General features: G+C 42.2%; 1 protein-coding gene across 3 annotated transcripts in view; it reads right to left on the reverse strand.

The window, feature by feature from the left end:
- ELMO1 (engulfment and cell motility 1) overlaps positions 1-27,933 on the reverse strand; it is a 523,086-nt gene that overhangs the window by 385,554 nt on the left and 109,599 nt on the right. For all 3 annotated transcript variants that reach the window (XM_041727391.1, XM_041727393.1, XM_041727394.1), the window contains exons 3-4: positions 15,404-15,444; positions 14,375-14,447 (exon numbers count right to left, since the gene is read on the reverse strand). In XM_041727391.1, coding sequence (XP_041583325.1) covers positions 14,375-14,447; positions 15,404-15,444 — 114 coding nt within the window. The remainder of the gene's footprint in view (positions 1-14,374; positions 14,448-15,403; positions 15,445-27,933) is intronic.

The raw sequence follows: 27,933 nt of genomic DNA on the forward strand, positions 1-27,933 counted from the left end.
CACAAACACAGGATATCTACATTGCGTTTCCATCCTAAAACTTTGAGAAACATAGTCTAACAGCTAGAGAAAAATAAACCTCATTTCTGAAGTATTAAAAACCATGAATGAGATTGTGTTGAGCAAATTTGCAATTAAGTTGCTGGCTTTGGAACACATTGTAAGAGTCTGCAGAGCCATTCTCAGAACTAATCTCTACTGATAAAGGGTTTTGTTTTATACTGTTGTTAGCTTTGTTTAGAAGGATTGTTCCAGTGTTTCTAGGGCCATTTTTGGTAAACAAGTTCCTGCCTTCAGAGTGTGTCACTCATTCTGCATTTGAGCATTACACAGTTAAATGTTTGAGTACTTGAGTCAATCTATTCATTGGTTTAATAGCTGAACTAGAGAACATGGAATTATCATGACCTCTGGCATTTATCTTTGCCTGCAATTCTAGAAGCAGTCATATCTTACTAAATCCAAGCTAGAGAGACCAAGCAAAAAAAAAAAAAAAAAATTTAGCTGCCTGTGTAATCAGCATGATAGCCTCTATCCAACAGTCAGTGGTAAACATTAAATAACATGTCATAAAACCACTGACATCTGAGTAATACCAATGGCAGTCAGTACCTCCTCTCTCCTGCACCCTCTCATTTATGTGACTCAGCTTAGACTGGCTTTTTTCCCCCTTCATCCTGAAATAAGTATATATGCTTCCAAGTCTTCCCTAGAGGAAAAGCAGCAAATGATTTAAAATGATAGCTCCCATCCAATTCCCGAACTCTAATTAGGAAATTCTAAAACCACCCAAAAAATGTTTTTACAGAAAATTTCAGAAAGTCTACTGCCAATTTAGTTTGAGTCACTGAGAGCAAAACAGCAGGACAGAGGTGAGATGACATTCCCAGAAAGGCAATGGCTGGTGGACGCCCAATGCCAGGGCTGAAGAGCTGGGGAGCTAAGTTAGCACAATCTGAGGCGTGTACGCACATGTGTGGATGTGTGTGTGTGCGCAGGTATGTTTCAATTTTCACAAGCTGGGCTTGGCGGGCTGAGAAAGGACTGTGGGAAGCACAAGTGGTACCAATCATTCCTAACCCAAACAATATCACAGGAATCAAATACCCAGGTGTGCCTTATGGCTATCATGCTGCCCATAGCTCAACCCCAGCCTTCTGTCTTCATCTACTGAACTGGGAAAAGTCTAATAGGTCTAATAAAATATAAATGTTAGGGCAGCCCCGGTGGCTCAGCGGTTTAGTGCCGCCTTCAGCCCAGGGCCTGATCCTGGAGATCGGGGATCAAGTCCCACGTCAGGCTCCCTGCATGGAGTCTGCTTCTCCCTCTGCCTGTGTCTCTGACTCTCTCTCTGTGTGTGTATTCTCATGAATAAATAAATAAAATCTTTAAAAAAATAAAATCTAAATGTTAATAATATTAGTAATCTTTTGGTTCCTGACTTAGAAAAACTTAAAATGTAAGGTCTGGGGAGGATTATAAGACACAGTTGCTTTGCAGGTAGTGCAATGCTCCAGACTGAATGTGTCTCCCCCAAATTTGTTAGTTAAATCCTAATGCATAGTGGGATGGTATTAGAAAGTGGGGCCTTTGGGAAGGTGGGCCTTTCCCCTCCTGAATGGAATTAATGCCCTTATAAAAGAGACCCTAGGGACCTTTCTCTCCCCTTCTACCATGTGAAGGCACAGCAACAATGGCCACCTATGAATCAAGAATGAGGCCCTCAGCAGACACCAAATCTACCAGCACTTTCATCTTGGACTCCTTGCTTCCAGAACTGTGAGAAATGAAATTTTGTTGTTTGCAAGCCGCTTGGTATGGTATTTTATTATAGCAGCCTGAAAGGACTAAGATACAAGATGACCTATTTCAAAGCATTTTTTTGTGTTGGCCACAATTCTTGCTCCAACCTCTATTCTTGGTGACTTGTTTCCACCATATGTACACATAATGCCAACTGCAAACGGCTGCATTCAGTGGTTCCCTGTTTTTGGAAAATGGGTCACCACAGGGAAGTGTGACTATCATAAGTTTCTCCTTCACTTAATGAAAAGAGAGTATGCGGGGGTAGGGCAGAGAATGCCAGCAAGGTTTCTAAGTCATGGGCCATATTTTCCTTCATGGAAACTCTTAAGTATTTATTTAAGCCTCGCGCTCTCTGCTCTCCTGTGACCACTGCTTCCTCAGAGCTGCCTGAAATCAAGAACTTGAGATGCGTGAACCACATGAATATTAATGGGTCCCCATGGTGAAATAAAGTAAAACAAGTTTTCTCAGCATTGAACTACCACATAATTAAGGGTGAATTATCATTCACAACTACAGTTCGATTCTCAGCGTTTGCTATTCGCTACAATGAAAATAAAAATGATAATGCTGGCTTTGAAACTGGATTACAGTCTGATTATCTGCACAATAATGATTTATTTGTACAATATAAGGAATGGGGGGGGGAGGGAGCTCTTATTTTTCTCTCCCTATGGCTATTGCTGTGAACTGGAGATAAATTCCTAAAGATAAATTCCTAAATTTGACCACGTCCTCAGAAATAGGTCATTTATTCCAAATAGGGAGTACTTCAATCCATGGAAGTGGTTTAATTATTTTATGAAACCTCATGAATCTTCAAAAAAAATTTAATTGATATCCAACAAAGTACAGATGTGTGTGTGTGTGGAGGGAGAGAATGTATAGATTCTACTTATTTTGGAAAAGATAATTAATAAGCTGTGGGGGGCCAAAAGCCAACAAAACTTTTTAACAGTGATTTAAGACTCTAAGAGAAGCATTAAGATTCATTTACTCTACAGTTCCTCCACGGTGAATAATCTGAAAGTGTATGCGCACATTCTGGTAATTGAATTAACCAACATCATACATAATTTATTAAGAGACTAATTGTATTTTCTATCTTACAAAGAAAACTGCATCACATTAAATCAACAAACAGGCCTCAAACACCTACTTGTTTTGTTCAAGGAACCAGGTGAGACAATGGAACAGGGATCTAGAGGCAGAAAACAGAGTTTTGATTGCAAGGCATTTCTAATGGAGTGGAAAAGAAAATACAAATTAGCACACAAATAGTTAAACAATGGTTCAAAACAAGAGTAAAGAGATACAGATTCTGATTAGCTAACAAATGAACCGCAGAGACCATAAACTAAAGAAGCAATAATCCTGATAGCAGTAGAGAAGAAGAGAAGACATTTACAAAAGGACCGAATTAAGAAACTAACCTCCAAAACTGGGGTTAAGATCATTTCAGGCCAGCAGTCAAGGTTTCTTCCAGTTCAAACAATTTAGGATTGGCAGGGAGAAGAGGTCAGCTGTCCTGAAATGGTGATTATTTTAATAACACTGCTTCCAGGTGTGTGTTTGTTGCTAAGATTCATCTCCCCAGAAGCAAGGAGTGTGTCATTTCCTGTCTTTACCCCCAGCACCTAATCTGGCACCTGAAACACAATGGGAGGAAGGAGCAAGATTGAGTTCCAGGAGCAAGGTTTATTTGGAGAACACTAAGTCTGTCTGAAGTTGAGAGAAGAGGAGAAAGACCGCAACACTGAAAATGTGGCCTGGGGTTAGCCTGCTGACACAGATTGATGGCCAGGTTAAGGAAGGAAGGAAGCTGGACCTCATTCTCTCTCACCAACAGTGGAAACCCATCAGAATGATGGCTCCAGTTCAGGGAGCACACAGGCCTACAAGCCAATAAGAATTCGTAATATGGGTGGGTTTTCATCATATATGGGAATAACGGGGAATGATCCAGAGGCTGCTCACACTTCTGGTAGTAGTGTTCAAACACGGCACTAGAACCACCCAGACTTGTTAAAAATGCTGGAACCCTAACCTTGATCTACTGAATCTAAGTCTCTAGATTTGACACATGACTTTCATTTAAGTCTGAGCGCTGCTGTTTTGGAAAATGAAAATACCCCAGGGGGACATGACACATTTACAATCTAGAAAGTAAAGTACTACCATAAATACACGATTATACCGTAAATACACTAGATATCTTGATGCTGCAAATACCTTAATTGGGCAGATTTTATGGTATATGAGTCAGATGTTTACAAAATAAAGCAGAAGAGTTCAGATCCTACTTAAAAGATTTTTTTTTAATGTGAACTCAATCGTGTAAGTCCAAAAATGCAGGGTGACAAGTATAAACCTAATTAATTCTAAAATCATATTTCCAATAATCTTTCCAAACACGACCCTCATCAATCATCAACTGGTGTCAGTCTAGTCTACCTCCAGACTGAAAACTCTATGAAATCAGGCACTTAATTATCTTTCTCACCCCAGCACTGTTTAACTGTCAAATTTGAGTAAATCAATTTCTCCCTCTGGTACTCCTATGCCCCAATCTATTACAGACTTTTTCTACTTATTTTCCTATGAATAGAAGTTAGAAAATTTTTGCATTCTAAATTAGGAGTACCCAAAAAGGAAGTTAAAGTTGGGTATGTGAGTCAGGTACCTATATGTTAACATTTTATCTGGCTGTGCAGATCAACAAATTCATCAAGAAGATATCACTGTGGAAATAAATAAAAAGAGTAGTTTTATTTAACTGCAACGTGTTATTATTAACCTTCGCCAGGATATCAAGGAGGTTAATAGATAGCAAGCTTTTTGGAGGTAGACATTTCAAGAAAATTCTTCTCCTTAGGTCCCATTATCTCCTTGGAATCAAGAGTGCCACCCCGCATTTGATGTCAATCTCTAGATATATTTCAAAATACCCTTGCATTTCTTTTCTCTCCATAGTAAATGGCTTTCTGGTCATTTCTAGCATAGTCTGACCACTCTTCCCATATGATGCATTCAGACTAATCATAAGGAGTCCAGTCATTCATGATTCAGCTTAAAACCCTCTGAAGGCTCCCTGGTGATCTCAGAATAAGGTTTAAAATCCTAGGGGCACCTGGGTGGCTCAGTTGGTTAAGCATCTGACTCTTGATCTCAGGGTAGTGAGTTCAAGCTCCACGCTGGGATCCACATGGGGCATGGAGCCTATTAAAAAAAAAAAAAAGTTTAAAATCCTTATTATGGCCTTACAAGGCCTTGAGAATTGAGGCTTGGCAAAAACCCTCTAGCCACATCTTGCTCACTTTAAGGGCCTCCACTTCTGTCTTAGATCTCTGCTTAAGGTCACCATTTTCCAGGCTAAATTAAGTTTGGATGCTTTCATCTGTCCTTTGTAACAGCTGCAATTGTAACTGGTTAATTTGGGGTAAATATTTGTCCTTCTTCCCTTCTGGACTATGAGAATCATTAAAGTTGGAACCATCTTGAGCTCAGCACAGTGCCTGGGACATAAAGGAAGTCAATACAAGGTTCTTTTATTGAATATATGCATACAGAGTTGGGTTGTTTTTTTTTTTTTTTTCCTCTTGGCATGGCTGTTTCTGTTTGACAGACCTGGATCATGAGCTGACAGATCCAGTACAAGTAGCCTGTCTAGGAGAGTCCAGTGCTTTCCAAAAGCTGGTGACAGGCATTCCAGCAGCCATTAGGGCAAGGAGCATCCATCACAGAAGTCCGGTTCAATCACAAGTCAAAAAAGAAAGAACTCAGCAGCAAGGCACATGTGAACGTGGAGTCTTTAACAAGTCCACAGCAGGCAGCAGGTTGTGAGGAAAGACAAGGGAGAGAGCAAAGGGGCAGCACGAGAGAGAAACGCTTGGAGTCAGGAGCCCCAGGAGAGCTGAAGGCACAGGGCAAGGAGAAAAAGCAGGAACCTTTTTCTTTGTATTCCTGCCTGCTGAGAGCCAGTCCTGGGGCACTGGCCCAGGTCTGCAGGTGGTGGCCCCAGGCTTGTCACACCTGTGGAGGGGTAGGCTTGCAGAGGCAGCCACAGCGGTTCCTGATGAACAAATCCAGAATCTTGTACCACACGCAGCAGAAAAGGGAATGTGATGTGGCTGGGTCAGGAAATTTGCGACATTCCTGGGCTCTGGTTTGCTCAAATTAAAATTCCTATCCCAGCGAAAGTTCTTTGATCAAGAGTAACTATGATCAACTTAAAGTTGGTTTAAGGGAAAGGGGAGGACTGAAAAGCCCCAGCAGGTCCTCTCACAAGGGTGCCAAGACAGGAAACAGAACACAGAGGGGGAAATCAGGATGGGGAGCTTCTCCCTCTCCACCTCCTCTGACTCCCTCAGGGGCCTTGATCCTCACTTATCTCAATTCTTCCTGCAGGCGGGTTTCGCTCTGTGCACTTATGGCTCAGTCTACCAAGCCCTATATTTAGCTTGCAGGAAGATTCATCTGCCATCGAATGTGATTCCATATGACTTTCCCGTTCCAGCAAACACCATCACCCGACTCACCTCTCAATTTCAGATCCCCAGAAGAGAATGTGTGGGGACGCAGCTAGGCTAAGGTGTCAGCTCCTTATACCATGAGCTGTGGGGGCAACAGGGAAACAACACATGGCACCAGGCCATAGAGCTGCTCCTCCCAGGAACCAGGGGCAGGACAGCTCCCCAGTTAAAGACACACCTGTTTGCTTTGTATTCTGCTTGGTGGTGGTGGTGGCAGAGGTGGTCTGTGTACTCGTGTTACTTTCTCCAGGGAAGAACACACTCTAAATGTGAGGCCTTCTGTAAACTATTAAACTGAAATACAGCCTTATATTCCTTCTCCCTAGTTAACCCTCCCCTGTAATGATTTTTCAGTGACTTTCAAACATTTTTGACCCCAAGCCAAGGGAAAAACTAAGACCATCTGCGTATTATTATGAATGTATGAGAAACAAATATTTCACAAAATAACATATATAATAGACTGATATTTTTATACCCTAATATAGTCCATCCTTAAAGCTCTTTCAGTTGACTAAAATGATTTCATTCCCACTAATGAGTGAGGATCTACAGTTTGAAAAATGCTACTAGTAATTCCATTGTCCTATAATTTTATTATTTAAAAAGTTTTACACTTTCACATTATACTTAAAATAGAAAGTTCCCCAATCTTTTCTCAGTAATACCTCCAACCCCACAAAATTTTAGCCGCTTTTAAAAGATGAACCAAGGTGACATGAGATGTCTTCTACAAGAAACAGAAAAATGTTAACACAAATGCCCCTGCTCACTTTTATTAGATAGCCGATGTTCATCACACTAAAAGGGGCACCTTTGAAATAAAAGTCACCCAAGGCATATGTACAAATTTGAATTGTTTTCATTGCAGCATTCTTGAGCCAGCCACATGACATCCCTGCTCTCATTTTGTTTAGCGACCAACAGAGACATGTACCCTGGTGTTAGCTGACTCCATTCAGATGCCATCCACCATCTCTGTACAAAGCGGACTCTCCCACGCAGAGAGGGAACCGGTTCCCTTGGACTCACGAGCCTTGTCCCAGTGGGAAAGCAGCTCTCTGGTGATGTGTGTACTTTGCAGAATTTCTAAGGCAAAAATACTTGGTTCAGCAATGCTGCTCAAATTGGGTTACTGGGTCAAAGGTGTATGTAGAATCAAAGGCTTTCTGGAGGACCAAGGGCTGATAGAATGAGGAACTTCAGCAGAGGAAACCAGGGTGGGTAAAAGAAGAGGATGGAAAGATCTGTTTTCATCTCCAGCACCAAGAGCTGGCGTACGCCCCATTTGCAGTATGGCATGGTGAGAATTGCTAAAATGCCTGCCTGTCTCACTGAACAGCCTAAGAGCATGGAGTCAGTCTTCCCGGGTCCAATTCCAGCTTACTTACTTATACCCCTGAGCCCCTGTTGTGCCTCCATAAAACAAAACATATAATAATAAAACCTGGTTGATAGCCTTTTTTTTTTTTTTTTGGAAGATGCAGTAAGAGAAACAATCCATGTGAAGCACTTGGCGGAGAGAGCTTGCCACATAGCAAGCATCCACCAAATATTTCCCCCAACCAAGTAACTGCCAGGGTGCTAAAACTCACAAAAAGAGTTCAGTCTTGGAATGAATATATTTCCCAAATTCAGGTTAGATGTAGTTAGCCTGCTCCAGAACCCTTTTGGCTTCCTCTTCCCTTCTATAATCACTTGGTTCTTTCCTCTCCTTCCTCAAAACCTGTGCCCATTTCAAGACCTTCTCCCCCACTAGATCTTGAGACCATGAATGCGGAGAATGGAACATATTTTTCTCACTAAGCTCTTTGTGGAACCCAGTATTCAATGTGTGATTACTGAAATGCATTCCACAAGATAATCAAGTGGTTGCCTGACTCGGTGGGACATACAAATCCCAGGGACACAATCCCTATCTGCCCTGATTCTGGGAGGCTCAAGGCCTCTGAAAACTGAAAGTACCTGGGAGATGAGAATGGCATAAAAAGGGGGTGTCCCTCAAATGACCTCATTTCCTCCCCAAAGGTTGCTGGGGCCAACCTTGCCAAGACAGCCCATGGTCATCTCTCTTACTACACAGTAAGAATGCATTTAAATAAGATCCTCCCAAGGTATATCACGATATTTCACACATTGAAGCAGATGGTAGTAGGGGTTAACAGTAGAGTTTACAGTCTACCAATGGCATCCTTCACCATGTCCCCATGCTCTCTGCATGCTTAGGGATAAGGATGACCAGGCAACTTTCCAAAAAGGAATGGTATGAATGCAATAATACTACCTTAGACAATTATACAATCTATATCAAAGGCAAATGAAAATGTACAACAGTTGACCAATGATAGCACAGGAGTCAAGAACACTAACGCCCAACTCAGTCAAAAAGCCACATATAACTTTTGACTCCCCAAAAACTGAGCTACTAAGAGCTTACGGTTGACTGGAAGTCTTACCAATAACATAAATAGCCAATGAACACACATTTTATATGTCACATGTATTATATATTGTATTCTTACAATAAAGCTAGAGAAAAGAAAATGTTATTAAAATCATAAGGAAGAGATAATGCATTTTCAGTACTATATGGTATTTATAAAAAAAAAAAGTCTATAAGTGGATCTGTGTAGGTCAAACCCATGTTATTCAAGGGTCAACTGCACTTTGCTAATCCCTAGTGAGTGGAAGACTACATGTGACAACTTCCTTCAGGTTATCCTCTTAGGGAATAAGGAAGCCTCAGACTAAGGCTGGTAACAAATGCTCACAGGCTGTAGCTTCCTGTATTTATTTTCTTGAGGTGGTTGCCATCAGGATCACTGGCCCGGGGTCAGTAGAGAAAAGGCATCATAAACAAGCTGGGGCGCATGCAGTACAGACCGAGGGTTTCCCAAAAGTGACCTAGAAAGCTTTGCAGAAAGACCCACCTGGGTTCAAACCTCAGCTTGACCACTGCCCATGTGTGTGACCTCAACAACCCTGTTGCTTAACCTCTCTGGGTCTCACCTCTCCCATTGTAAAATGGACACAATAACACATGCATTTACCAGATAAAAAGGAGATAATGAGCTGAAATGCTTAGCACTCACTCTATATAAAACTCTTTTTGGGAAGACAAATTCCACTGGAATACTTAAACGTACAATTCACAAAATAAACAAGTGGGATGCATCAAACTAAAGAACCTTTTTCATGGTAAAGGAAACCATTGACAAAATGAAAAGGCAATCCATGGAATGGAAGAAAACAACTGCAAATCATTTATCTGATACAGGGTTAAAATCCAAAATATACAAAGAACTCACACAACTCAATGGGAAAAAAACCCAAACAATCCCCTTAAAAATGGGCAGAGAAACTGAATGAACATTTTTCCAAAGACATACAGATGGCCAACAAGTACATAAAAAGGTGCTTAACATCACTCATCATCAGGGAAATGCAAATCCAAACCACAATGAGCTATCACTTCACACCTGTTTGAATGGCCATCATCAAATACATAAATAAGTGTTGGCCAAAATATGGAGAAAAAGAAACCTTCATACAATTGGTGGGAATGTAAATTGATGCAGCCAACAAGGAAAACAGGATGACAGTATAGAGGCTCCTCAAAATTTCAAAAATAAGAGTATCATATGAACCAGCAGCCCCTCTTTTGAATATTTACCCAAAGATAATGAAAATTGGCTATGAAAGAGACACATGCACTCCCACGTTCATTGCAGCATTGTTCATGACAGTGTGGTATAGAATCAGCGTTAGTGTCTGTCAACAAGTGAATGGGTAAAAAGTGTGTGGTGTATGCATACAACGGAATATTATTCAGCCATGAGAAAGAAGGAAATCTCACCATTAGCAGCAACATGGATAAACCCTGAGGGCATTATGCTGTCAGACATATCACTTTAGTCAAACTCACAGAAACAAGGAGTAAAAGAGTGGTTGGGGCTCCTGGGTGGCTTAGTCAGTGAAGTGTCTGTCTTGGTTTCGGCTCAGGTCATGATCTCATGGGCCATGAGGCTGAGCCCCGTGTCAGTCTCCACACTCAGCGGGGAGTCTGCTTAAAGATTCTCTCCCTCTGCCTCTCCCCCGACTCACATTCTCTTTCTTTCTCTCTAAAATAAATAAATAAATAAATCTTGAAGAAAAGAAAAATGGTTGCCAGGATCTGGAGTGGAGGGGGCGCACATAGGGAGAGGCTAGTAAAACTATACAAACTTTCAGCTACAAGATGAACAAGGTCTGAGGATCTAATGTTAAAATACATGACTATAGTTGACAATGCTGTATTATGTAATTGAAATTTGCTAAAAGAGTAGCACTTAAATGTTCTCACCAAATAAATAAATAAATCGGTGAGGTGTTAAGATGTAATTATATGATAGGAGGGGAATCCTTTCACAGTGTATGCATATGTCAAGTCACCATGATGTAAACTTAAATATCTTACAACCTTATTTGTTAATGGTACTTCAATAGAGCTGAAAAAAAGATACACAATTCACTTTTTATTTTCTCTCCCTCTCTCTCTCTCTCTGGGACATCACCTTGAAATATAAAAGTTTCTGGGGCAGAATTTGAACTTGTGAATCTTAACTTTCTGTAAGGCATTTGCACGCAATGCTTTTGCTGAACGCTGCCCAACAACATGACAATCTCTCCCACTGCACTGAAAAACCAAAGTGAATGGCCCACTAAGTAAATGAAGACTGTTTTGGCAAATACATTTCGATAACATGAGAAAAGTAGGGGAGGTGCCTTCCTGGGGATTCTAGAAGAGAGTCACACCACCCATCCATCAGTCACAAGATGTGTTAGCTTGTTGAGCCTGGGGCATTTTTCTTCTTTAAAATCACAGGTGATATTTTATCTCTGGCAGAGGGAGGGAGACCACCTCACAGGCAAGGAAAAACCAGTAACTAGGAAGAACGTGCATAAGTTTCAAAAATTAGTCACCAGTTACCATGGTGATGCAAATATTACCTAACAGCTCACTGGGCTGTAAGTAACCAAGATGATACTAAACACGTTACTTCAAAATGGAAAATGAGCTCTATTTATAGGAGTACTTCAAAGAAGTAGATAGACCCAACAGCAGACTCAAGGCAGCCCAGGTCTGCCCCTGTGACCCAAGATTCGAGGTCCCTCTCCTGCCCCGCGCACGTCCTGTCGAGCTCTGTGTCACATGGACACACAGCTGTGCCCAGTAACAGCTACAAAAGGAGGAGCAAGGACGTTTTGTTTACAAACAAAGGGCTGTGATTGGGAAGAGGAGTCTTCTCATTCCCTAAACTCTTATAGAAGAATAATTTCTCCTCCTGCCCATTCAAGATGGGCAGACTGGGTGACAGACTTAGGTGGCAGTCCCTTTCAAACTCAACATTAACGATTTCTTCAGGCAGCACAAGATTTTTCCCAAAAAATGACGAGGATGCCTGAGAAAATAACAATTCTTCCACTGTTCTGAGTAGCTTTAATTTTCTGAGTATGCATTAATGTTAATTAGAACAAAAGCGTCAATATTATTTGAATTTTTTTAAAATTTTTATTTACTTATTCACGAGAGACACACACACACAGAGAGAGGCAGAGATACAGGCAGAGGGAGAAGCAGGCTCCATGAAGGGAGCCCAATGTGGGACTTGATCCCGGGTCTCCAGGATCATGCCCTGGGCTGAAGGCGGCGCTAAACCACTGAGCCACCCGGGTTGCCCTATTCTTTGAATTTTTAAATTATTCCAAGAGTTGGCTGCGCGCAAATTCTTAGGTCAAACTTATGGCATAACTTCTAGTTTACGATGCCCACTGTCTTGTACCTGTGGGTGCTGGTACTGAAAAAGCAGTCTCAGAGCTGTATTCCTTCAAGTGGTCCCCAGGTTTCCACAGCAGAATTCCAGGGAGGCTCTAAAAATGCAAAATCCTAGGCCATATCCAAGGCTGGCACAAAATCTGAGTCTCTGGGGTAGGATCTGAAAGCTTACATTTCTAAAAGGTTCTCCCTTCAATGTGTATGTTCTCTAGTGTGAGAATCTCATCCTAGTAATCTCCAGTAAACTTAGAGGTCTGACAATGAGGACAGAAGACAGGACAATCCCAGGGTACACAAGCCAATGCATATTAATCAAAGGCAAGATTGTGATTCCATGACTTTTGGTTGTGGTTTTACCATAATCCAGGGTAAAAACCCAGTACAATATACATGTGTTGTATATGGGTGTGTAATGACCCAAGGATTTACAAACAACATAGGTGATGTGCTGTGACCTATTCTATTCTCATTTTTAATGCTCTCATAGCCAAGAAAATTGATATCACTACCCACCAACTGGTGACATTTGAAAACCCTATTGGAACTTTTTTGCCCCGCAATTGTATCACTTAATAATTTTTTACAATTTCTCATATTATGCTCCAAGTAGTAGAAAACCATCCGAGCTTTCCAATAATACCACAAAAGTTGCAATATTTTAGTTATCTCTAAAAGGCAAACCAAGTTAAAACAAGAATTCTGCTTAAGATAGCCGCAATACATTTAATGGCCAACATTTAACTTATTTATTTATACCCTCTTGATCTCACAAAGAATAACACGCGGGTCATATAAATGCATTAGAGAATAAATGAAAAATATTGAGAAAACGGAGCTAAGGGAAAATAAAGACAGGAAACTAAGAGTGTGTGGAACAAATCAAAGGAACAAGCAAAATTAAAGACAACACAGGCCAGGGAATCTAGTCAACTTGTTTACTCTCAGCTTTCCGTCAACCAGTATGAAGAGGAAAATGTGATCAGTTATGAAAATTCCAGATCCCATCTGGGAAGACGAAGCAATTTCTAAGTAGCATTTCCAGGCCTCTGGCTGACCCCTTCCCTGCCCCCACACACACACTCTGGGGAGAAGGAGCCCTCACAGACCAACAGGAGCTTGTTAACTGCCTCCACCTTGCACCATCACTTGATTCGTGGGTAAAGTTACAGTCACACTAGGGATTGCTTGTGGGAAGGAATAAAGCCTGGAGCCTGAAGTCATCCAATGCCCCTTCCTCCAGGAACACTTTGTATTCACTTCTGTCCCAGCACTGATCAGCTTGTTGTCATGAGAACTGTTCACAGGACTGACCCTTCCCTCCCCACCAAGCTTACCAGGTTCCATGAGGACAATATTGGTTCTATGTATTTCAGTGACTTCTCCATTAAAACTGAGCTAAATGCTAAGCTCTTCTAGAAATTCCCAAAAGGCAAAGTGATAGAGGCACAAAAGTCTGGACTTCCTTTTTGATTCTATCATTTAGTGCCCCTGAGATAAGGGGCCAAGCCATCAGACTTCTATGATCCAGTTTCTTATCTGTTAACCAAAGCCAGTATTGTTTATAACACAGGTTGGTCTTGAGGAAGAAGTCCACAAACAATGGGCCTGGTCCAACTGCTGGACAGTGGGTGCCAAATAAATATTAGTTTTTCCTTCTCCTATCGGGGATCTCCCTAAGACATTGCTTTTACTTACTGCCAGAATCACTATAGTCTTCACCCCTCACTCCCTCCCTCTTCTCCAAGCTTGCTAAAGAACTAAAAAAGAAAAAAAAAAAATCACCCAAGAAAAAAGCAAGTTCCCAGGAGCCACAGAACACCTCTGAAAAGGTTTCTTGTCATTGTTTCAACTACTTTAAAGAAGACTTAGAGATTGGTTTAAAAAAAAAAAGTCTGAGAAAGGAGTCATTAAACATCAAACAAATGCTTTATCCAAGGAATAAGAAAGAAAAATAATTAGTAAATTCACTGTTAGAGGCCAAATGTAGTTGCTAAGATGGGATGCAGAAACATGTCTGTCTTCACTCTTGAATGGGCTAAAAATTGTCTTGTTAATACTAAAGTAGCCATTGTTTGCTCTGTACACTCTATTTTCACGGATGGTAGAAATTTAGAATTTAGACCATCATGTCCAGTCTTATCCTGAACAGAGGAAATATCAGTCAGGTTTTCATTTTTTTAAGGATGTAAGTGTCCAAGATTAAATAATGTGGTTGACCTACCTTTTCCGTGATATAGAAGTTTGAACTATCGGCGTGTTGCAGTGCAAAGTACTCGTGGTTGGCAAGGGACCACCTGAAAAATATAAGCATAAACTGATCAGAGAAACAAATGATGGTCATTTTCATTTATCTAGTATCGACAGAGTTAGATGCACTTGGCAGCGGGCCCATACTCAACAAGTCCCACAGCACAGCTCCTCAAACAAAATGATATTAGCCTGACCAACCATTCCCTACGTGGACCATCTTGGTCTTATGTCATGCCTAGTGCCTGGAATATTCTGTCTTCATGGCTTTGAGCAGGTGTATTTAAATACAAAGCTACATTCTTCCTCATTTTGAAGAAGTGGAGCAGAAAGAGGAAAACAAAATAAATGAATACAATTTAAATTTTTGATAATTGTGTCATTCCAACCTCTCTGTGTTCTACGGTCCCCCACCAGCATGCTTGCTGCATACAGAAACATCCCAATTAAGTACCCCAGGTCTTAAATAAACTGCAAGTAGTACTCTCTTCATAATTCTGCTTTGAAAGCAGAAAAACCTCATGCAACTTCTTTGTGTGCCTCTCCTGTGGATCGTGAGGGCAGCCAAAGACAGAGAGGAAAGCTGTAACACTGTGAAGTTCACGTGGAAGCAAAACGACACATGGACTGGTCTTTTAAATTCTTTTATCTTCTATGGGAACCTAAATGGTCCTCTCCATTTGTATCAGATGAGGTGTGTATTTAACCTCGGGAACTTCAGATGGCTCCCTGCTGGGTTGGATGAATGAACCACAACTTTTCAAAATAAATAAAACCGGTCCCAGCGTGCATACACCAGCCATTTCACACTTCCTGCTCTTCCAGGAACAACAGTAATTTTTTGATGTAAGAGGGCATGTAAATCTTACATAGTAATTTGTGATGTCTTTGGGCAGGTCACGTAGTGACTTATGAATAATATTTTATAACTGCTCAGGAATATTTTATTAGCTTCTCAACTTGTGGACTGAAGCAACTCAGATGAATCCTGAGTAATACTTACCCATCACAGACTTCCTTTATTATTGCAGACAGCGGTTTTTTCTGCAAAATAGCAAAAAAGGGAAATGTTGTTAGTTTCATTTCATCATTTTAAGCAAAAAGAAGAAGAAAAGGAAGCCTAATAAAAAGATATCTAAGTAAGGAGAATTTACATTTGCTATTCTTGGTTGTTGTCAGTAAGTCTGTTATTTTTTTCAAAGTGTAATCTACCAGCCATCACCACCAAATATAATAATGATTTATTGCCCTTGTGCTCCTCTTTTCTATTCTTAACGTTATCAGTTGGACAAAATAGGCATCATATTTAACTTAGCTGCATTAAAATCAGGATGAAAACACAGCAACAACGAAAGCCCCGAGGTTAAATGATAACCAGAATTCCTTGGGATTAGTACATGAAGCTGGCAACCGGCAGTTTGGTTTTATGCAAACAAGCTTGGATTCATATTTTTATGAGAACGTGTGGCAAATGGAGCATGAGGCATTGCGAAATTGTTCCTGCAAAGTGTATAGAATTCTTCTCCCAACCATGGCCCTGACAAATGCCAATCTTGCGGCAGCTTGAGCTGGACACACTTGAGTAATGAGACCATGACACCATGTGCCGTGGTGTCAACTGGCCGGCTGACTACAGCTGTGCTCCAGGCCTAATAGCCACAGCTGTGCTCCGCCTGCCTCCAGAGAGAAGGAATGCAGCAGAGAGAGAGACACACACACAGCTCACCCAGTGATGTTGAAACTTCTCTACTCTGGATACAAACAGATCCTGTCTGTCCCCTGGGGTGGGTGGTAGCGTGTCAACGGAAAGAACAAATCACAGACAAGAAACAAGGGGAGAAGAAAAATCAAAGAAACACATGGTCTTGGGTTTTCAGATACAAACACAGAACGCTGTCTACACGTAAACATGTTCTGCTTCTGCCCTCTGAAGGGCAACGTGGTATGGGGAAAGGAATTCTGAATCAAGCAGAATGGATTCCAATCCTAACTCTGTTAACTCGTCTGCAGTATAACCTACAATTTCTTTAAGTTGCTGAACCTCGACCAATCTATCTGTGAAATGGGCATAGGACCTATCCACTCTTCAGGGCTGCTGTAAGAATTAAAAGGGAATTAATACAAGGAACAAAAAATTCAAAAAAGGGTTAGGGTTCTGGCTTCTTACCCTCTTATGTCGCTGAAGAGGTTCCATTTTCTCCTTACACACGTGCCCTTGGACACGATGCTACTGTAACTGTCCTGTCGGTGAATTCTGAACACTGTTCACAGCCCTTTCCAAGGGCCTCCAGCCCCAGCTAGAAGCTCCAGCTCAGTCCACCAATGGTATTCCCTCAATGAACTCCCTCCACCAGAGATCCGACCTCTATGACTGAGTCCACCACCACGTGTCCAAAAGAATGGTCAACTCAACTAAAAACCCAGTGGGAAGAAGGGGCACCTAGAATCACTGAGGAATGGAAACTGGGGGTGCTGGGGTATCCCGACCTACTACGCTGCTCTCCTTTAGAGTAAGAGGAGAAATGGAGATTGGGCTCTACAATGACACGTGTTGTAGAAGCCAAGGGCTTCGCAGGAACTTGTCCACTACTTATGGCCCCACCTGTGAGTTGAGGGTGAAGGTGTTCTCACAACCAAATCACAAAGGGATTTTAGGAACAACACTTTGCCCAGAAGACAAGGACTTTGCACTTCCAACCGCCAGGGCCTTCTCCATGTTAATCAGTTTTCAGGAAGACCTACCAGTCCAGCCCCCTCCTCTTTTTTGCATCTCAAAACTGAAATCTAAATGACAGGGCTGGATGTCAGCTTTAAGTTACATTAAAACAACAGATCAGATCAAGAGAGCATTGCTGCTGACGTAGGGGAAGGCATCTAAAACGACAGCTCCCAGAATTAGACTTCCTCGTCGAGGTATCATAGAAGAATTTCTTAGACTTTTTTTTTTTTTTTAATTCGGGTCTGATTCATAGATTTAGAACCAAAATTGAAAAGACAGACTATGGGGTAGTATTATATTTAGAATATTTTCCTCGTCGAGGTATCATAGAAGAACTTCTTAGACTTTTTTTTAAATTCAGGTCTGATTCATAGATTTAGAACCAAAATTGAAAAGACAGACTATGGGGTACTATTATATTTAGAATATTTTTCAGTTGGATATATGAAAGGAGTACAGACCACGGGGGAACTTAAGAGATTTAACAAAGATTACAGAAAAGCTCTAAACTACCGGTGAGAAAAGGAATCACAGTTAACTGAACACAATGCACCCATAATGCAGCCTTCAGCGCTTAAAATGGACGTTACGTGAGGATGGGGGCTGTTTCCATGACCCGCTTCCCACACCTGCCCCTGCCCCCTCCATTCTTCTTGTTCTAACGGAGCATTGGCCCCACCACCCAACGCTAGATCCAACAGCCTTTCAGTTCTCAGCTCCCATCAATGCAGCCACCTTATCTGTTACTACCACCTTCTTTTTGAAACCCTCTTTCCAGAGCTTCTATGGTATTTCCTTCAGTTTCCTACAGTTTTAGCCAATAAACCTTCAATAAAACCCAAGAGATCCTTCACTGTTTCTCTTTTGCCTCTGGCAACCTAACTCCAAATTTCTGTTCTGGTCTCTTCCGCTTTTACCTAATCAGTCAGTTCCTCATTCACTTCCACTGCCCTGAGCATGTATAGTTCTGGCCCCAAATCCTCTCTTGCAAATCTCTGACAGCTCGCTAGATATAGCAGGTCACTCTCCTGCAGGCACCTTACTAAACACACAAACAAAAAGCATCATCCTCACCCATCAATCTGCCCCAGCAATAGCACGGCCCCAAAGGTGCCCCACCCCCACCTCGACGTCTTGCTGTCAGGGCACCACTACCGCTAAGGACCATCATTAGCCTTCATTCCTTCACTCTTCGGGTCGACTTAGTTACAAGGCTATGGAGCTTTTTCACATCATTACTTCTCATCTCCTAACTACTCTTCTAAAATACTGACACTCAGGGCACCTGGGTGGCTCAGTGGTGGAGCATCTGCCCTTGGTTCAGGTCGTGATGTCAGGGTCCTGCATTGGGTCCTGCATCAGGCTCCCCGCAGGGAGCGTGCTTCTCCCTCTGCCTATCTCTCTCTCTCTCTCTCTGTGTGTGTGTGTGTGTGTGTGTGTGTGTCTCATGAAGAAATAAAATCTTTAAAATAAATAAAGTAAAATACTGACTCCTCGTCCCGACTCCTGCTATCAGACACACTGTCCCCTAACCCCATCATCTTTAACTCTCTCTGCCTCCCTAGTCCTGGTGCTGTTCCTGAGTCAGCCCTTCATTACTAACCACTCACCACAAAATTTCAATCAAATGCTTCACTGGCACATCAAACTGTGACTCCTCTATCTTCCGTTACTTCCTACACTCGACTTGCCTACTTTGGACAGTTTCTTTTTTCCACATACGTTTCTAGAGAATTCGTCATTGCCTTCCCCTTTCCTTTACCCTATTTTGTGTTATACACATTTACACTGAGTCTCATCATTATTTCCCCCACAATCTCTCTCTCCTTTATCCTTTTCAGACCTTGCCACCACTTTTGTTAAGAGTTCTCAGGACCCCATTACCAGATCCTTGCAAATAAGTCTCCACATCCCCAGTTTCTTTCTCTCCAACCCTTCCACTGGCCATTATCAGACAAAATTGGATTTTCCCTATAAACTTTGCTCAAGTCACTCTTTTTGCTCCAATATCCTCCACAGATCCCCACTGACCACCGCCTATGTGGCATAAACCCCTTAACGAACTTGTCATCCAAGGCCTTCCATGATCTGGGCTCAAGCAGTCAAATTTTCTACTAACGCTATACATGTTGCCCATACTTCTGGATTCTGATTCACCAAAACAAAACAAAACAAAACAAAACAAAACAAAAAAAACCCACTTCCATACTTTCACTTTACACCATTTGTTGAAACATCCTTCTCCTTTCGGTTCCAACTCTAACCATGAACTCTTACCCTATCACTAATATCCACGTCAAAGCCTTCTCCTGCAAACACATGTCTCTGATCTCTCCAACTACGCAGGTCATTCCCTCCCTGTACTTAGCTCATTAAATAAATCACTCCTAAAAACTTTGTATCTGGGCAGCATGGGTGGCTCAGCGGTTTAGCGCCGCCTTCAGCCCAGGGTGTGATCCTGGAGACCTGGAATCGAGTCCCACGTCGGGCTCCCTGCATGGAGCCTGCTTCTCCCTCTGCCTGTGTCTCTGCCTCTGTGTGTGTGTGTGTGTGTGTGTGTATGTGTGTGTGTGTCTCATGAATAAATAAATACAATCTTCAAAAAAAAAAAACTTTGTATCTGCCTTATCTTCTTGTCCCTTGAGAATTCAACATCTTACTTCATCTATCTTAATCTTCTACAGCCCTGGGAAATAGTTACCACAGTAGACAGGTGCTAAGAGAATCTAAAAGGAGACTCAATGCATTTCTGTTCAATGGAAAAGCCACACATTCACTTTCTGTTAAAAAATAAACAAACCAAAAAAAAAAAAAAAAAGAAAAAAGAAAAGAAAAGAAAGAAAGAAAAAAGGTTGACTATAAAGCAAACTGTTCTGAAGAACAGCTTGGATTCATTAGCGCACATCCCCCTTCCTCTCATGTAAACTACGCTGGGTGGCTCTAAGCAGCTGCTGGCTCTAAGTTGTGAGACACATGTAGGCTGCACAGACAGTTTGGGAAGGGGTTATGTGATTCACGGCTCCGAAGAGCACTGAGCAGGCTAGATGACGAGTGTGATTCAACAGGTGATAAAACAGATACCAGCCAAATGATTGTCACCATCCGTTAGCAAGGTCACACAGGTGAGCGGCACTATCATAAACAGGACTGAACAAGATACCCCAAGCAGAAATGTCTAGTCTGGTGTCACCGCTTTTCCCACTGCCTACATACAGCCCTACTCTGACATTGAGCTCTTGGCGTGACTTAAATTCCAAGCCAAACACTGGCTTGGAACGCTGGCCTATGTTTTAGTTAACATTTGCTCAAGGCGACAAAAGATGTTTCTGCCTATCTGCCCAGATCGCTAAGACTCGGGAGTAGGGTGACACCTTGATAGCTTGCAGTAGACCCGATGAGCAATTTGTCTTTCATCTCATTGAGAGCAAAGGCTCGGGAGAAAAGAAAATTTGGTCTAAAAGGCTGAAAACTGGTTCTTCTCTTTGTGATTCCAGGAAACCTAAAGGAACTAGAAATAAAATTCTACACTCCATTGGAATAAACCTGAATTTGGAATATTGAGACAAAATTATTTGAACTACCTGAGTATGTTTTCATGACTTAAAAAAATCATACCTGGGGCACCTGGCTGGCTCGGTCACTAGAGCGTGTGACTCTTAAGCTCTACGTTTGAGCCCCACATTGGGTGCAGAGCCTACCTAATTTTTTTTTAATCATAACTAAATTCCTTAAGCGTTTTATTTTGAAGGTCAAAACTATTTTCTTGGACTCAGCAGTGAGCTAAGATGGGAAGAGCAAGAATGTTTTTAAGGATAACCTGGAGGGTTAGCCAGTTATCAGATTGCAACATGCAGGGGGATCAGGATGGCTGGAGACTACCACGCTCTCTTCCCCCTCCCCTTAGCAATAGTGAAGTCATCTTGCAGCATACAAAAGTATTTCTTCACTTTATATTATTCTGGGAAAATCTTCATGTTGGCAGAAATACTTTTATTTGTCAAACAAAGTATTCATTTCCATATGAATCTGATTGGCAAAGTACTATGTGCCAACAGTTATATTCAAAGGGTAGCTTTTTCTGTTTTTTAAGATTTATTCCTCCTTTTTAATTTTAACTCTTCTTCTCCAAGAGAATTCGATTTAATTTAATCTACCAAAGACGGTAAGCCCTGATAGCAAATTTACTGTACAAAAAGATCTGTTTATGTACTTTTCATAAATCACCTAGATTTTTGAGAATGGCCAAATCCTCTAGCAATTCATTTTTAATCTGTCTCTGGCAACACTCGCTTCTCTCTAGTCCTTAAAGTGGGTGTAGGTCCTTTGCTTTCCTTTTTATCGTTTCTCCCTCGCCTTCAATGAAATGCCAGGATCATAAATTCCTGAATCCATGCGTCCCACCCTGACTCCGCTTCTAAGGTCTGCTCCAGCATTTCCAATAACCCTTCGTGTGGATCCACATGGATCCTGCCACCCTTACAAGCTTAACACTTCATCTTCTTCCTTACTAAACCAGATCTTCTTCTTGGCTCCCTTTTATCTCTTAAAAAATTTTATTCTCCCACTCAAACCACATGGTTCCTTTAAAGCACCAGAGAACCCCACAAAGAAATATCCTTGGGAATCCCTGCTTATTTATTTAGGAGGGGGGCAGGGTCCAGCCTGCCTTGAGGCTCCTTCCCTGGAGACAGCCCTGAGGTTCCCCACATCCATGTGTCCTCCTTGACATGCCTGTGAGGAGCACAATTAAATATTAACCACCTGTTCCTATCCGTTGGCCGAGGCACCTGGCCTGGAGGCTCACTGGGCCCGAATGCTCACCTCGGGGCTCTTAGGTCTGCTGTTGCCTTCGCACCAGCCGGTATGGGCCGGCGGCCCCCCAGCCGACGAGAGCACCTGGGCATTGTGGCTGCAGCTCTTGCCTCTGACATTCACTTCTCAGGCACACACTTGTCCTAAAACAGACATGCCCCAGAAAAGAAAGCCTGGCTTCACTGAATGTGCGTTCATTTTAAACGTTTTAATGACCCAAGAGGGGGGGGAAATGCTTCTGAGATGACATTAAGTTCACAGACACCAGAAAAGCATTTAGAATGCTGAATTTTTATTTACTCCCGATTTTCGAGATCTTCTCTCAACTGCGAGCTTTCAAATAACTTTAGGAAATTACTTCCTGGGGGCGCCGGGGTGGCTCAGTCAGTGAAGCACCTGCCTTTGGCTCAGGTCATGATCCGAGGGTCCTGGGATGGAGCCCCGCATCAGGCTCCCTGCTCAGTGGGGGAACCTGCTTCTCTCTCCCCAGTGCTTGTGTTTCTTTCTCTCTCTCTCTCTTTCTCTCTCTCTCTCTCTCTCTCTCCCCTTCTCTCTCAAACAAATAAATACAACCTTTAGAAAAGAAAATTACTTCCTGGGCTTGAACCCCAACTCCCACAGCCCCGGGTTTTGTAACCTTAGTCTTAAGACTTCCCTCAGGGCTTCCTCTTCCTCTTCTGTAAACAGAAACTGTCCCTCGCACACTGCAGTGTCGTGAGGATGACTTGAGATGACACGTGTAAATCCTCAGAGATAGCACCTAGGACAGAGCACGGCTCTGCACGATGTACCTGTGAACAGGCTCTTGCAATTCTCGTATCCCCTTTGGACACTTTGCAGGCACTTTCTCAAAACGTTGGTTAAATAAATACACGGATGGATACCCAGTTCCTCTTTCCTCCTCGAGGGACCCCGGCCCCATGGCTGCCTTTGGCTCTCATCTCCTCCTGTCTTTCACTTCTTCAGCTCATTTTCATTTCACCTGCCAACCTGAATATACTTGCTTTGGAGGCAGAGACCTCCTCCGAGACACCTCTGTCACTCTCAGGCAAGTGGCTGCGGGACCCCCGCACCACATGAAATTAATGCATACGGTTTGATTAAGAACCTATCTTCCTTTTTTCAGACTTTCAGCTTCTTTCCCTTTCTTCTGGTCTCTTTCTGACTGCCGCCAAAGCTCAGGCAGGAGCTAAAGATGGAACACAGCAAGAGCAAAGCAGAAGCAGTCCTCGGTCCCCACCATCCATCGGCTGTCCATACGGCCGTCGCCTGACAGTCCTTTAATTGCAAAACTTATTGGCCACAAAGACTTAAAGCTTTGTGGTCCTGGACTATTAAAAAGCCTTTCTCCAGTGCTTTAAAAGAATGTGACAGATGCTTTATTCTGACACTTTGAGGCGATACAGCATAGCACTTGGGATTTCACTTTGCTTTTATAAGTGGAAACTCATTGAACACATTCTGCACAGCAGTTATGAGTAATGTTGGCCCAGAAAGAAAAGAAACCCAGCTTCCACACGTCAGGACACCCCTGAGAAGGGATACGCATGTTAACTACGACTTAGCCTACAATATGATTTGGAGAAACTTTAATGTACGAGAACCCGCCTAGTTCCCGGAGGTGCTTCCTGACATTGTGTCAATGACACCAGTCATCTTAGAACAGCTATATTTCCCCCACAGTGAGCCCTATAACTACTCTCCGTGCTTCGGAGCTATATACCTTTAGCATAGAAGAATCTGATGTGCTGTAAGGGGTGTGTGTGCTTACTCTGTTTTCCTAATAGCAGCCTAAAGAATCTGAAGGAGAATGACAAAACCACCCTTTTCTGGGGGCAAATTTAGCTGGTTCTTGGAAAGCAAGTGTTTTGACAACAGTTCCAATGTGCAGCACTGACACAAGACTGCAGTAATTGTCAGAAGTGACAAAGGGACTCCCAATGACATCTCCAAAGTAGTAAAACCATGTGTATCACATTAATTTTAAAAATTGAAAGATGACAGCCTATGCCACCTTTTTCTTGACAAATGATTCGTTTCAAAAATGGTTTCCTTATAATGACTTGTTTCAAGCTCCATGAAACTAATTAAATATTACATTTCAGCAAGATCAAGTACAATCTTTGTGTCATAAAAATCACTGGACTGCATAGATGAGCAAAGACATAAATAATTAGCACTCTCGTGTGTTAGCGGGTTAAAGACAAGTGAAAAAACCTCTCTCGGTAGTCTGATGCACTTTTCTCCTCAGCAGAAATTGTGTTTTTCTTCAATTTTAAGGGAAACTGCTATTTTAGAAAGTGACAAAAACATAAAAATGAACAATGCAAAAATAAAGCACTAATGATTATCAATTATCTTTTGCGATTCTCCTTCATCGTCCTCGATTATTTTATATTGTCCTAATATGAATGTCGCTAGAGATACAAGAAACGAATTTTTCCCCCAGATTTCAATATTGCAGGCAGCAACGACAATTGATTTCTTTTTTTTAAAGATTTTATTTATTTATTCATGAGAGACACAAAGAGAGAGGCAGAGACACAGGCAGAGGGAGAAGCAGGGTCCATGCAGGGAGCCCGACGTGGGACTCCATCCCGGGTCTCCAGGATCACACCCTGGGCTAAAGGTGGTGCTAAACTGCTGAGCCACCCAGGGATCCCAACAATCAATTTCAGAATCCTTATATCCCTCTCCACTTTCTTTAATGTCAGTCATCTCCAAGAGGTACACCCACACGACCCTGCCCTGGCTGGCATGCCATTTTACTCCACCACACACTTGGAAGCAATGTGAAATGAGGGATTCACACTGCAAACCAATTCAGGCCTTATGGTCTGCCTACCTTCACATGAAATCCTTATTTGTGTCAAGTTCATAGGTGGAAGGTCAACAGTACCTGTGTGCATGGTTTAAAATTTAAAAGGCAGGGGCCCCTGGGTGGCTCAGTCTGCCTTCAGCTCATGGCTGTGGTTTAGCCTTAGATTGTCACTGTCCCATTCCTGGCACCTATATTTGAGAATTGAAGCCCAGGTCCTTCCACTGCTTGCTGGCAGCTGTCTTAGCACATCCATTACCTTTTAAGAAAGGAGGATGAATCGGCATTAGTGCACCTGCTCCCAAAGGAGTAAACTCAGGACACAGCGGAGAGTCAGGAAGAAAAAGCCGGGGCGGGGGGTGGTGGATAACATGACTCAAAAGTAAACTCACTTCTTAAAACTGCCCTTACCACCAGTTCCTCTCAGTGTGCTTTTGACTGCTGTCTGCTATCCAGTCTCAGTTTCTCTGCAGTTGATAAACCTTCGTTATCCTGTGTTTAAATTGGACCTGAACCTTACTTTGCCTTCAGAGCTTTATCTGGCTTTCTGGTATCTGCTCACTGGTCTGATAATACCCTGTCCACTGGGGTTGACAGTCATTTCTGTTTATCTTACCGAGCCTATCTGCTTTGTAAATTTTATCTATCTATATATGTATATATGTATATTTTTTGAAGATTTTATTTATTTATTTTATTTATTTTGAAGATTTTATTTATTTATTTGACAGAGAGAGCATGAGCAGGGGTGAGGAGCAGAGGGTGAAGGAGAAGCAGACTCCCCACTGTGCAGCGAGCCTGATGTTGGCTAATCCTGAGAACATGACCCCAGCTGAAGATAGATGATTAACTGACCGAGCCCCCAGGCACCCCAACACTGAGCTTTAAAAAAAATACATATATATATATTTGAGAAAGGGAGAAAAGCTCATGTGTGTGTGCAATTGGGGAGCGAAACAGAGGAAGAAAGTCGCAAGCAGACTCTCCACTGAGCACAGAGCCAAATGCAGGGCTTCATCTCATGACCCATGAGATCAGGACCTGAGCCAAAACCAAGACTTGGATGTCCAACCAGCTGAGCCCCAACACTGAGGCTTTTGAGGTCCAATGGAAGAAGCCTCTGTGCTCAGGTTCCCTTCTCACCTTATGCTCAAATCCACACCTCCAGACTTCACTTCGCTGGAGTCGCCTTCTGTCTCAGGCTATTTTAGCTCAAACTCAAACCTTACCCCAAAACTCTCTTTCTCGATTTTCAACTTTTACTCGCCTTCTTCTACTTGCTAGAAAATACGCTTGCAATCAAGGTTACAGCTTCCATGCCCTTCCTTTTACTTGTTCATCAGCCCTACCAAGTCAATCTCACAGGTGAATCTCTAAACCTTCTTCTTTATCCTGCCCACAGGTACAGAGAAGCAATTAAAAATAGATGCTCGGGGCACTTTTGGTTGAAGGTATAGTAAATGCAAAGGCATAGCTAAATACCATGTGGCATACAGAGGAGCTGACAACATCATGCATGAGTAAGAGAGAGGGAATAAAGAGGCAAGCCAGAGGCAAAAGATGTCAAAGTCCTATAAACAACTCTTGATGATTAGGACCCATCATGAGTTTTTAAGCAGGAAAGTGACATAATCAAATGTGCATTTTCTAATGATAGGTGAATGCACTGGAGGCCAAGAGACCAGTTGGGTGGACAAATTGGCTAGTGTACTGAAACCCAGAGAGAATCTGAAAGGAGGTGCAGCCATATAGATACTTGCCTTATTCTCCTTAACCCATTTATAAGGTTCTGGACTGTGAGTCCACTTAAATATCCCTTCAGTAGTGTTTTCTATCATGATGGCTGTCATCACCATTTGCCCAGCTATTCCTACAAGAAATCTTGAAATAATCTTCCACATTTCTCTCTCCCTTGCCCTCAATGTAATCTTCTTCTACATCTGGATGAGACATATGTTTCACTTCTTTCTGTCTCCCATCACTATCCTAAGTCACAGCATATCACTTCTTGCCTGGACTATTGCGAGGACTGTCAAATTAATCTCTCTTATTTCATTTTATTTCTTGCAAAACATAAAGAGAAAGACAGCAAACAGATTTCTCCTCTCAACTGAGAATTCAGTTTAATTGAGCAAAAATGAACTTTAGAATTCTGCTTTTCCTGCTGAAGATGAATTGCAGATTTTAGGCTGCTTTCTAGTAGATTTCAGCAGAGAAATCTTCTAAAAGTACAAATCATACCATGTCGACCCCCTGCTTATAAACCTTCCTTTTGCCTTTGGCTCTTGGACAAAGTACTAAGTCCACTCAGCTCCTCACAGCAGAGCCTTTACTCATCCAACCAACAAAAGCCAGAGCCCCTGTTCCCTCCCACTGTGGGGTTTCTCTTCAATTTCAGAGAGGTAAGATAATAGCCAAGATCTCAAATATTGCCTCTCCATAATTCATTCCATTCTTTATTAGGAGGACTGCCAGTTAGACATAGGACAAAATCTCTTAATGTAACTTTTTTTCTTTTTTCTTTTTTTAAAGATTTATTTATGATAGACATAGAGAGAGAGAGAGAGAGAGAGAGAGAGAGAGGCAGAGACACAGGAGGAGGGAGAAGCAGGCTCCATGCAGGGAGCCTGACGCAGGACTCAATCCCGGGAGTCCAGGATTGCGCCCTGGGCCAAAGGCAGGCGCTAAACTGCTGAGCCACCCAGGGATCCCCTCTTAATGTAACTTTTAAACACAATTTAGCATTCGTATATTTCATTCTTTCATCTTTTGGGCTATGTTCTGGATGAATTCCTCAATTTCATCCTCCAAGTTATCAATTCTTCCTTTAGCCAAATCTACTCTAGGGTAACTTTGTCGATGTATTATATTGTTTTTATTTCTCTTTTGTATTTTTTTTTTTAGATTTCACCTACCAAATGTACATTTTCTATTTCTAAGGTTTCTAACTGGCTCTTTCTCATATCCATATATTCCTCAATTTGTATCTGCCTACTTGGTGCTCATAATCTCCTGCTTGAGTGAATACTATTCTCTCTCTCTTAAAGTTCTGCCTTTGGGGGATATCCACCACACTTACACTGAAGTCCTCCCTTGTTGGTTGCGCTTCTACATTGCCCAAAGAGAACAGAGCAGCAGCAGTAGATGCAATAAAGAGGGGCCAGTGACAGGCAAATTCTCTGGG

This window comes from Vulpes lagopus, chromosome 13 (genome assembly GCF_018345385.1).
Source record: "Vulpes lagopus strain Blue_001 chromosome 13, ASM1834538v1, whole genome shotgun sequence".
NCBI classification, from domain to species: Eukaryota; Metazoa; Chordata; class Mammalia; order Carnivora; family Canidae; genus Vulpes; species Vulpes lagopus.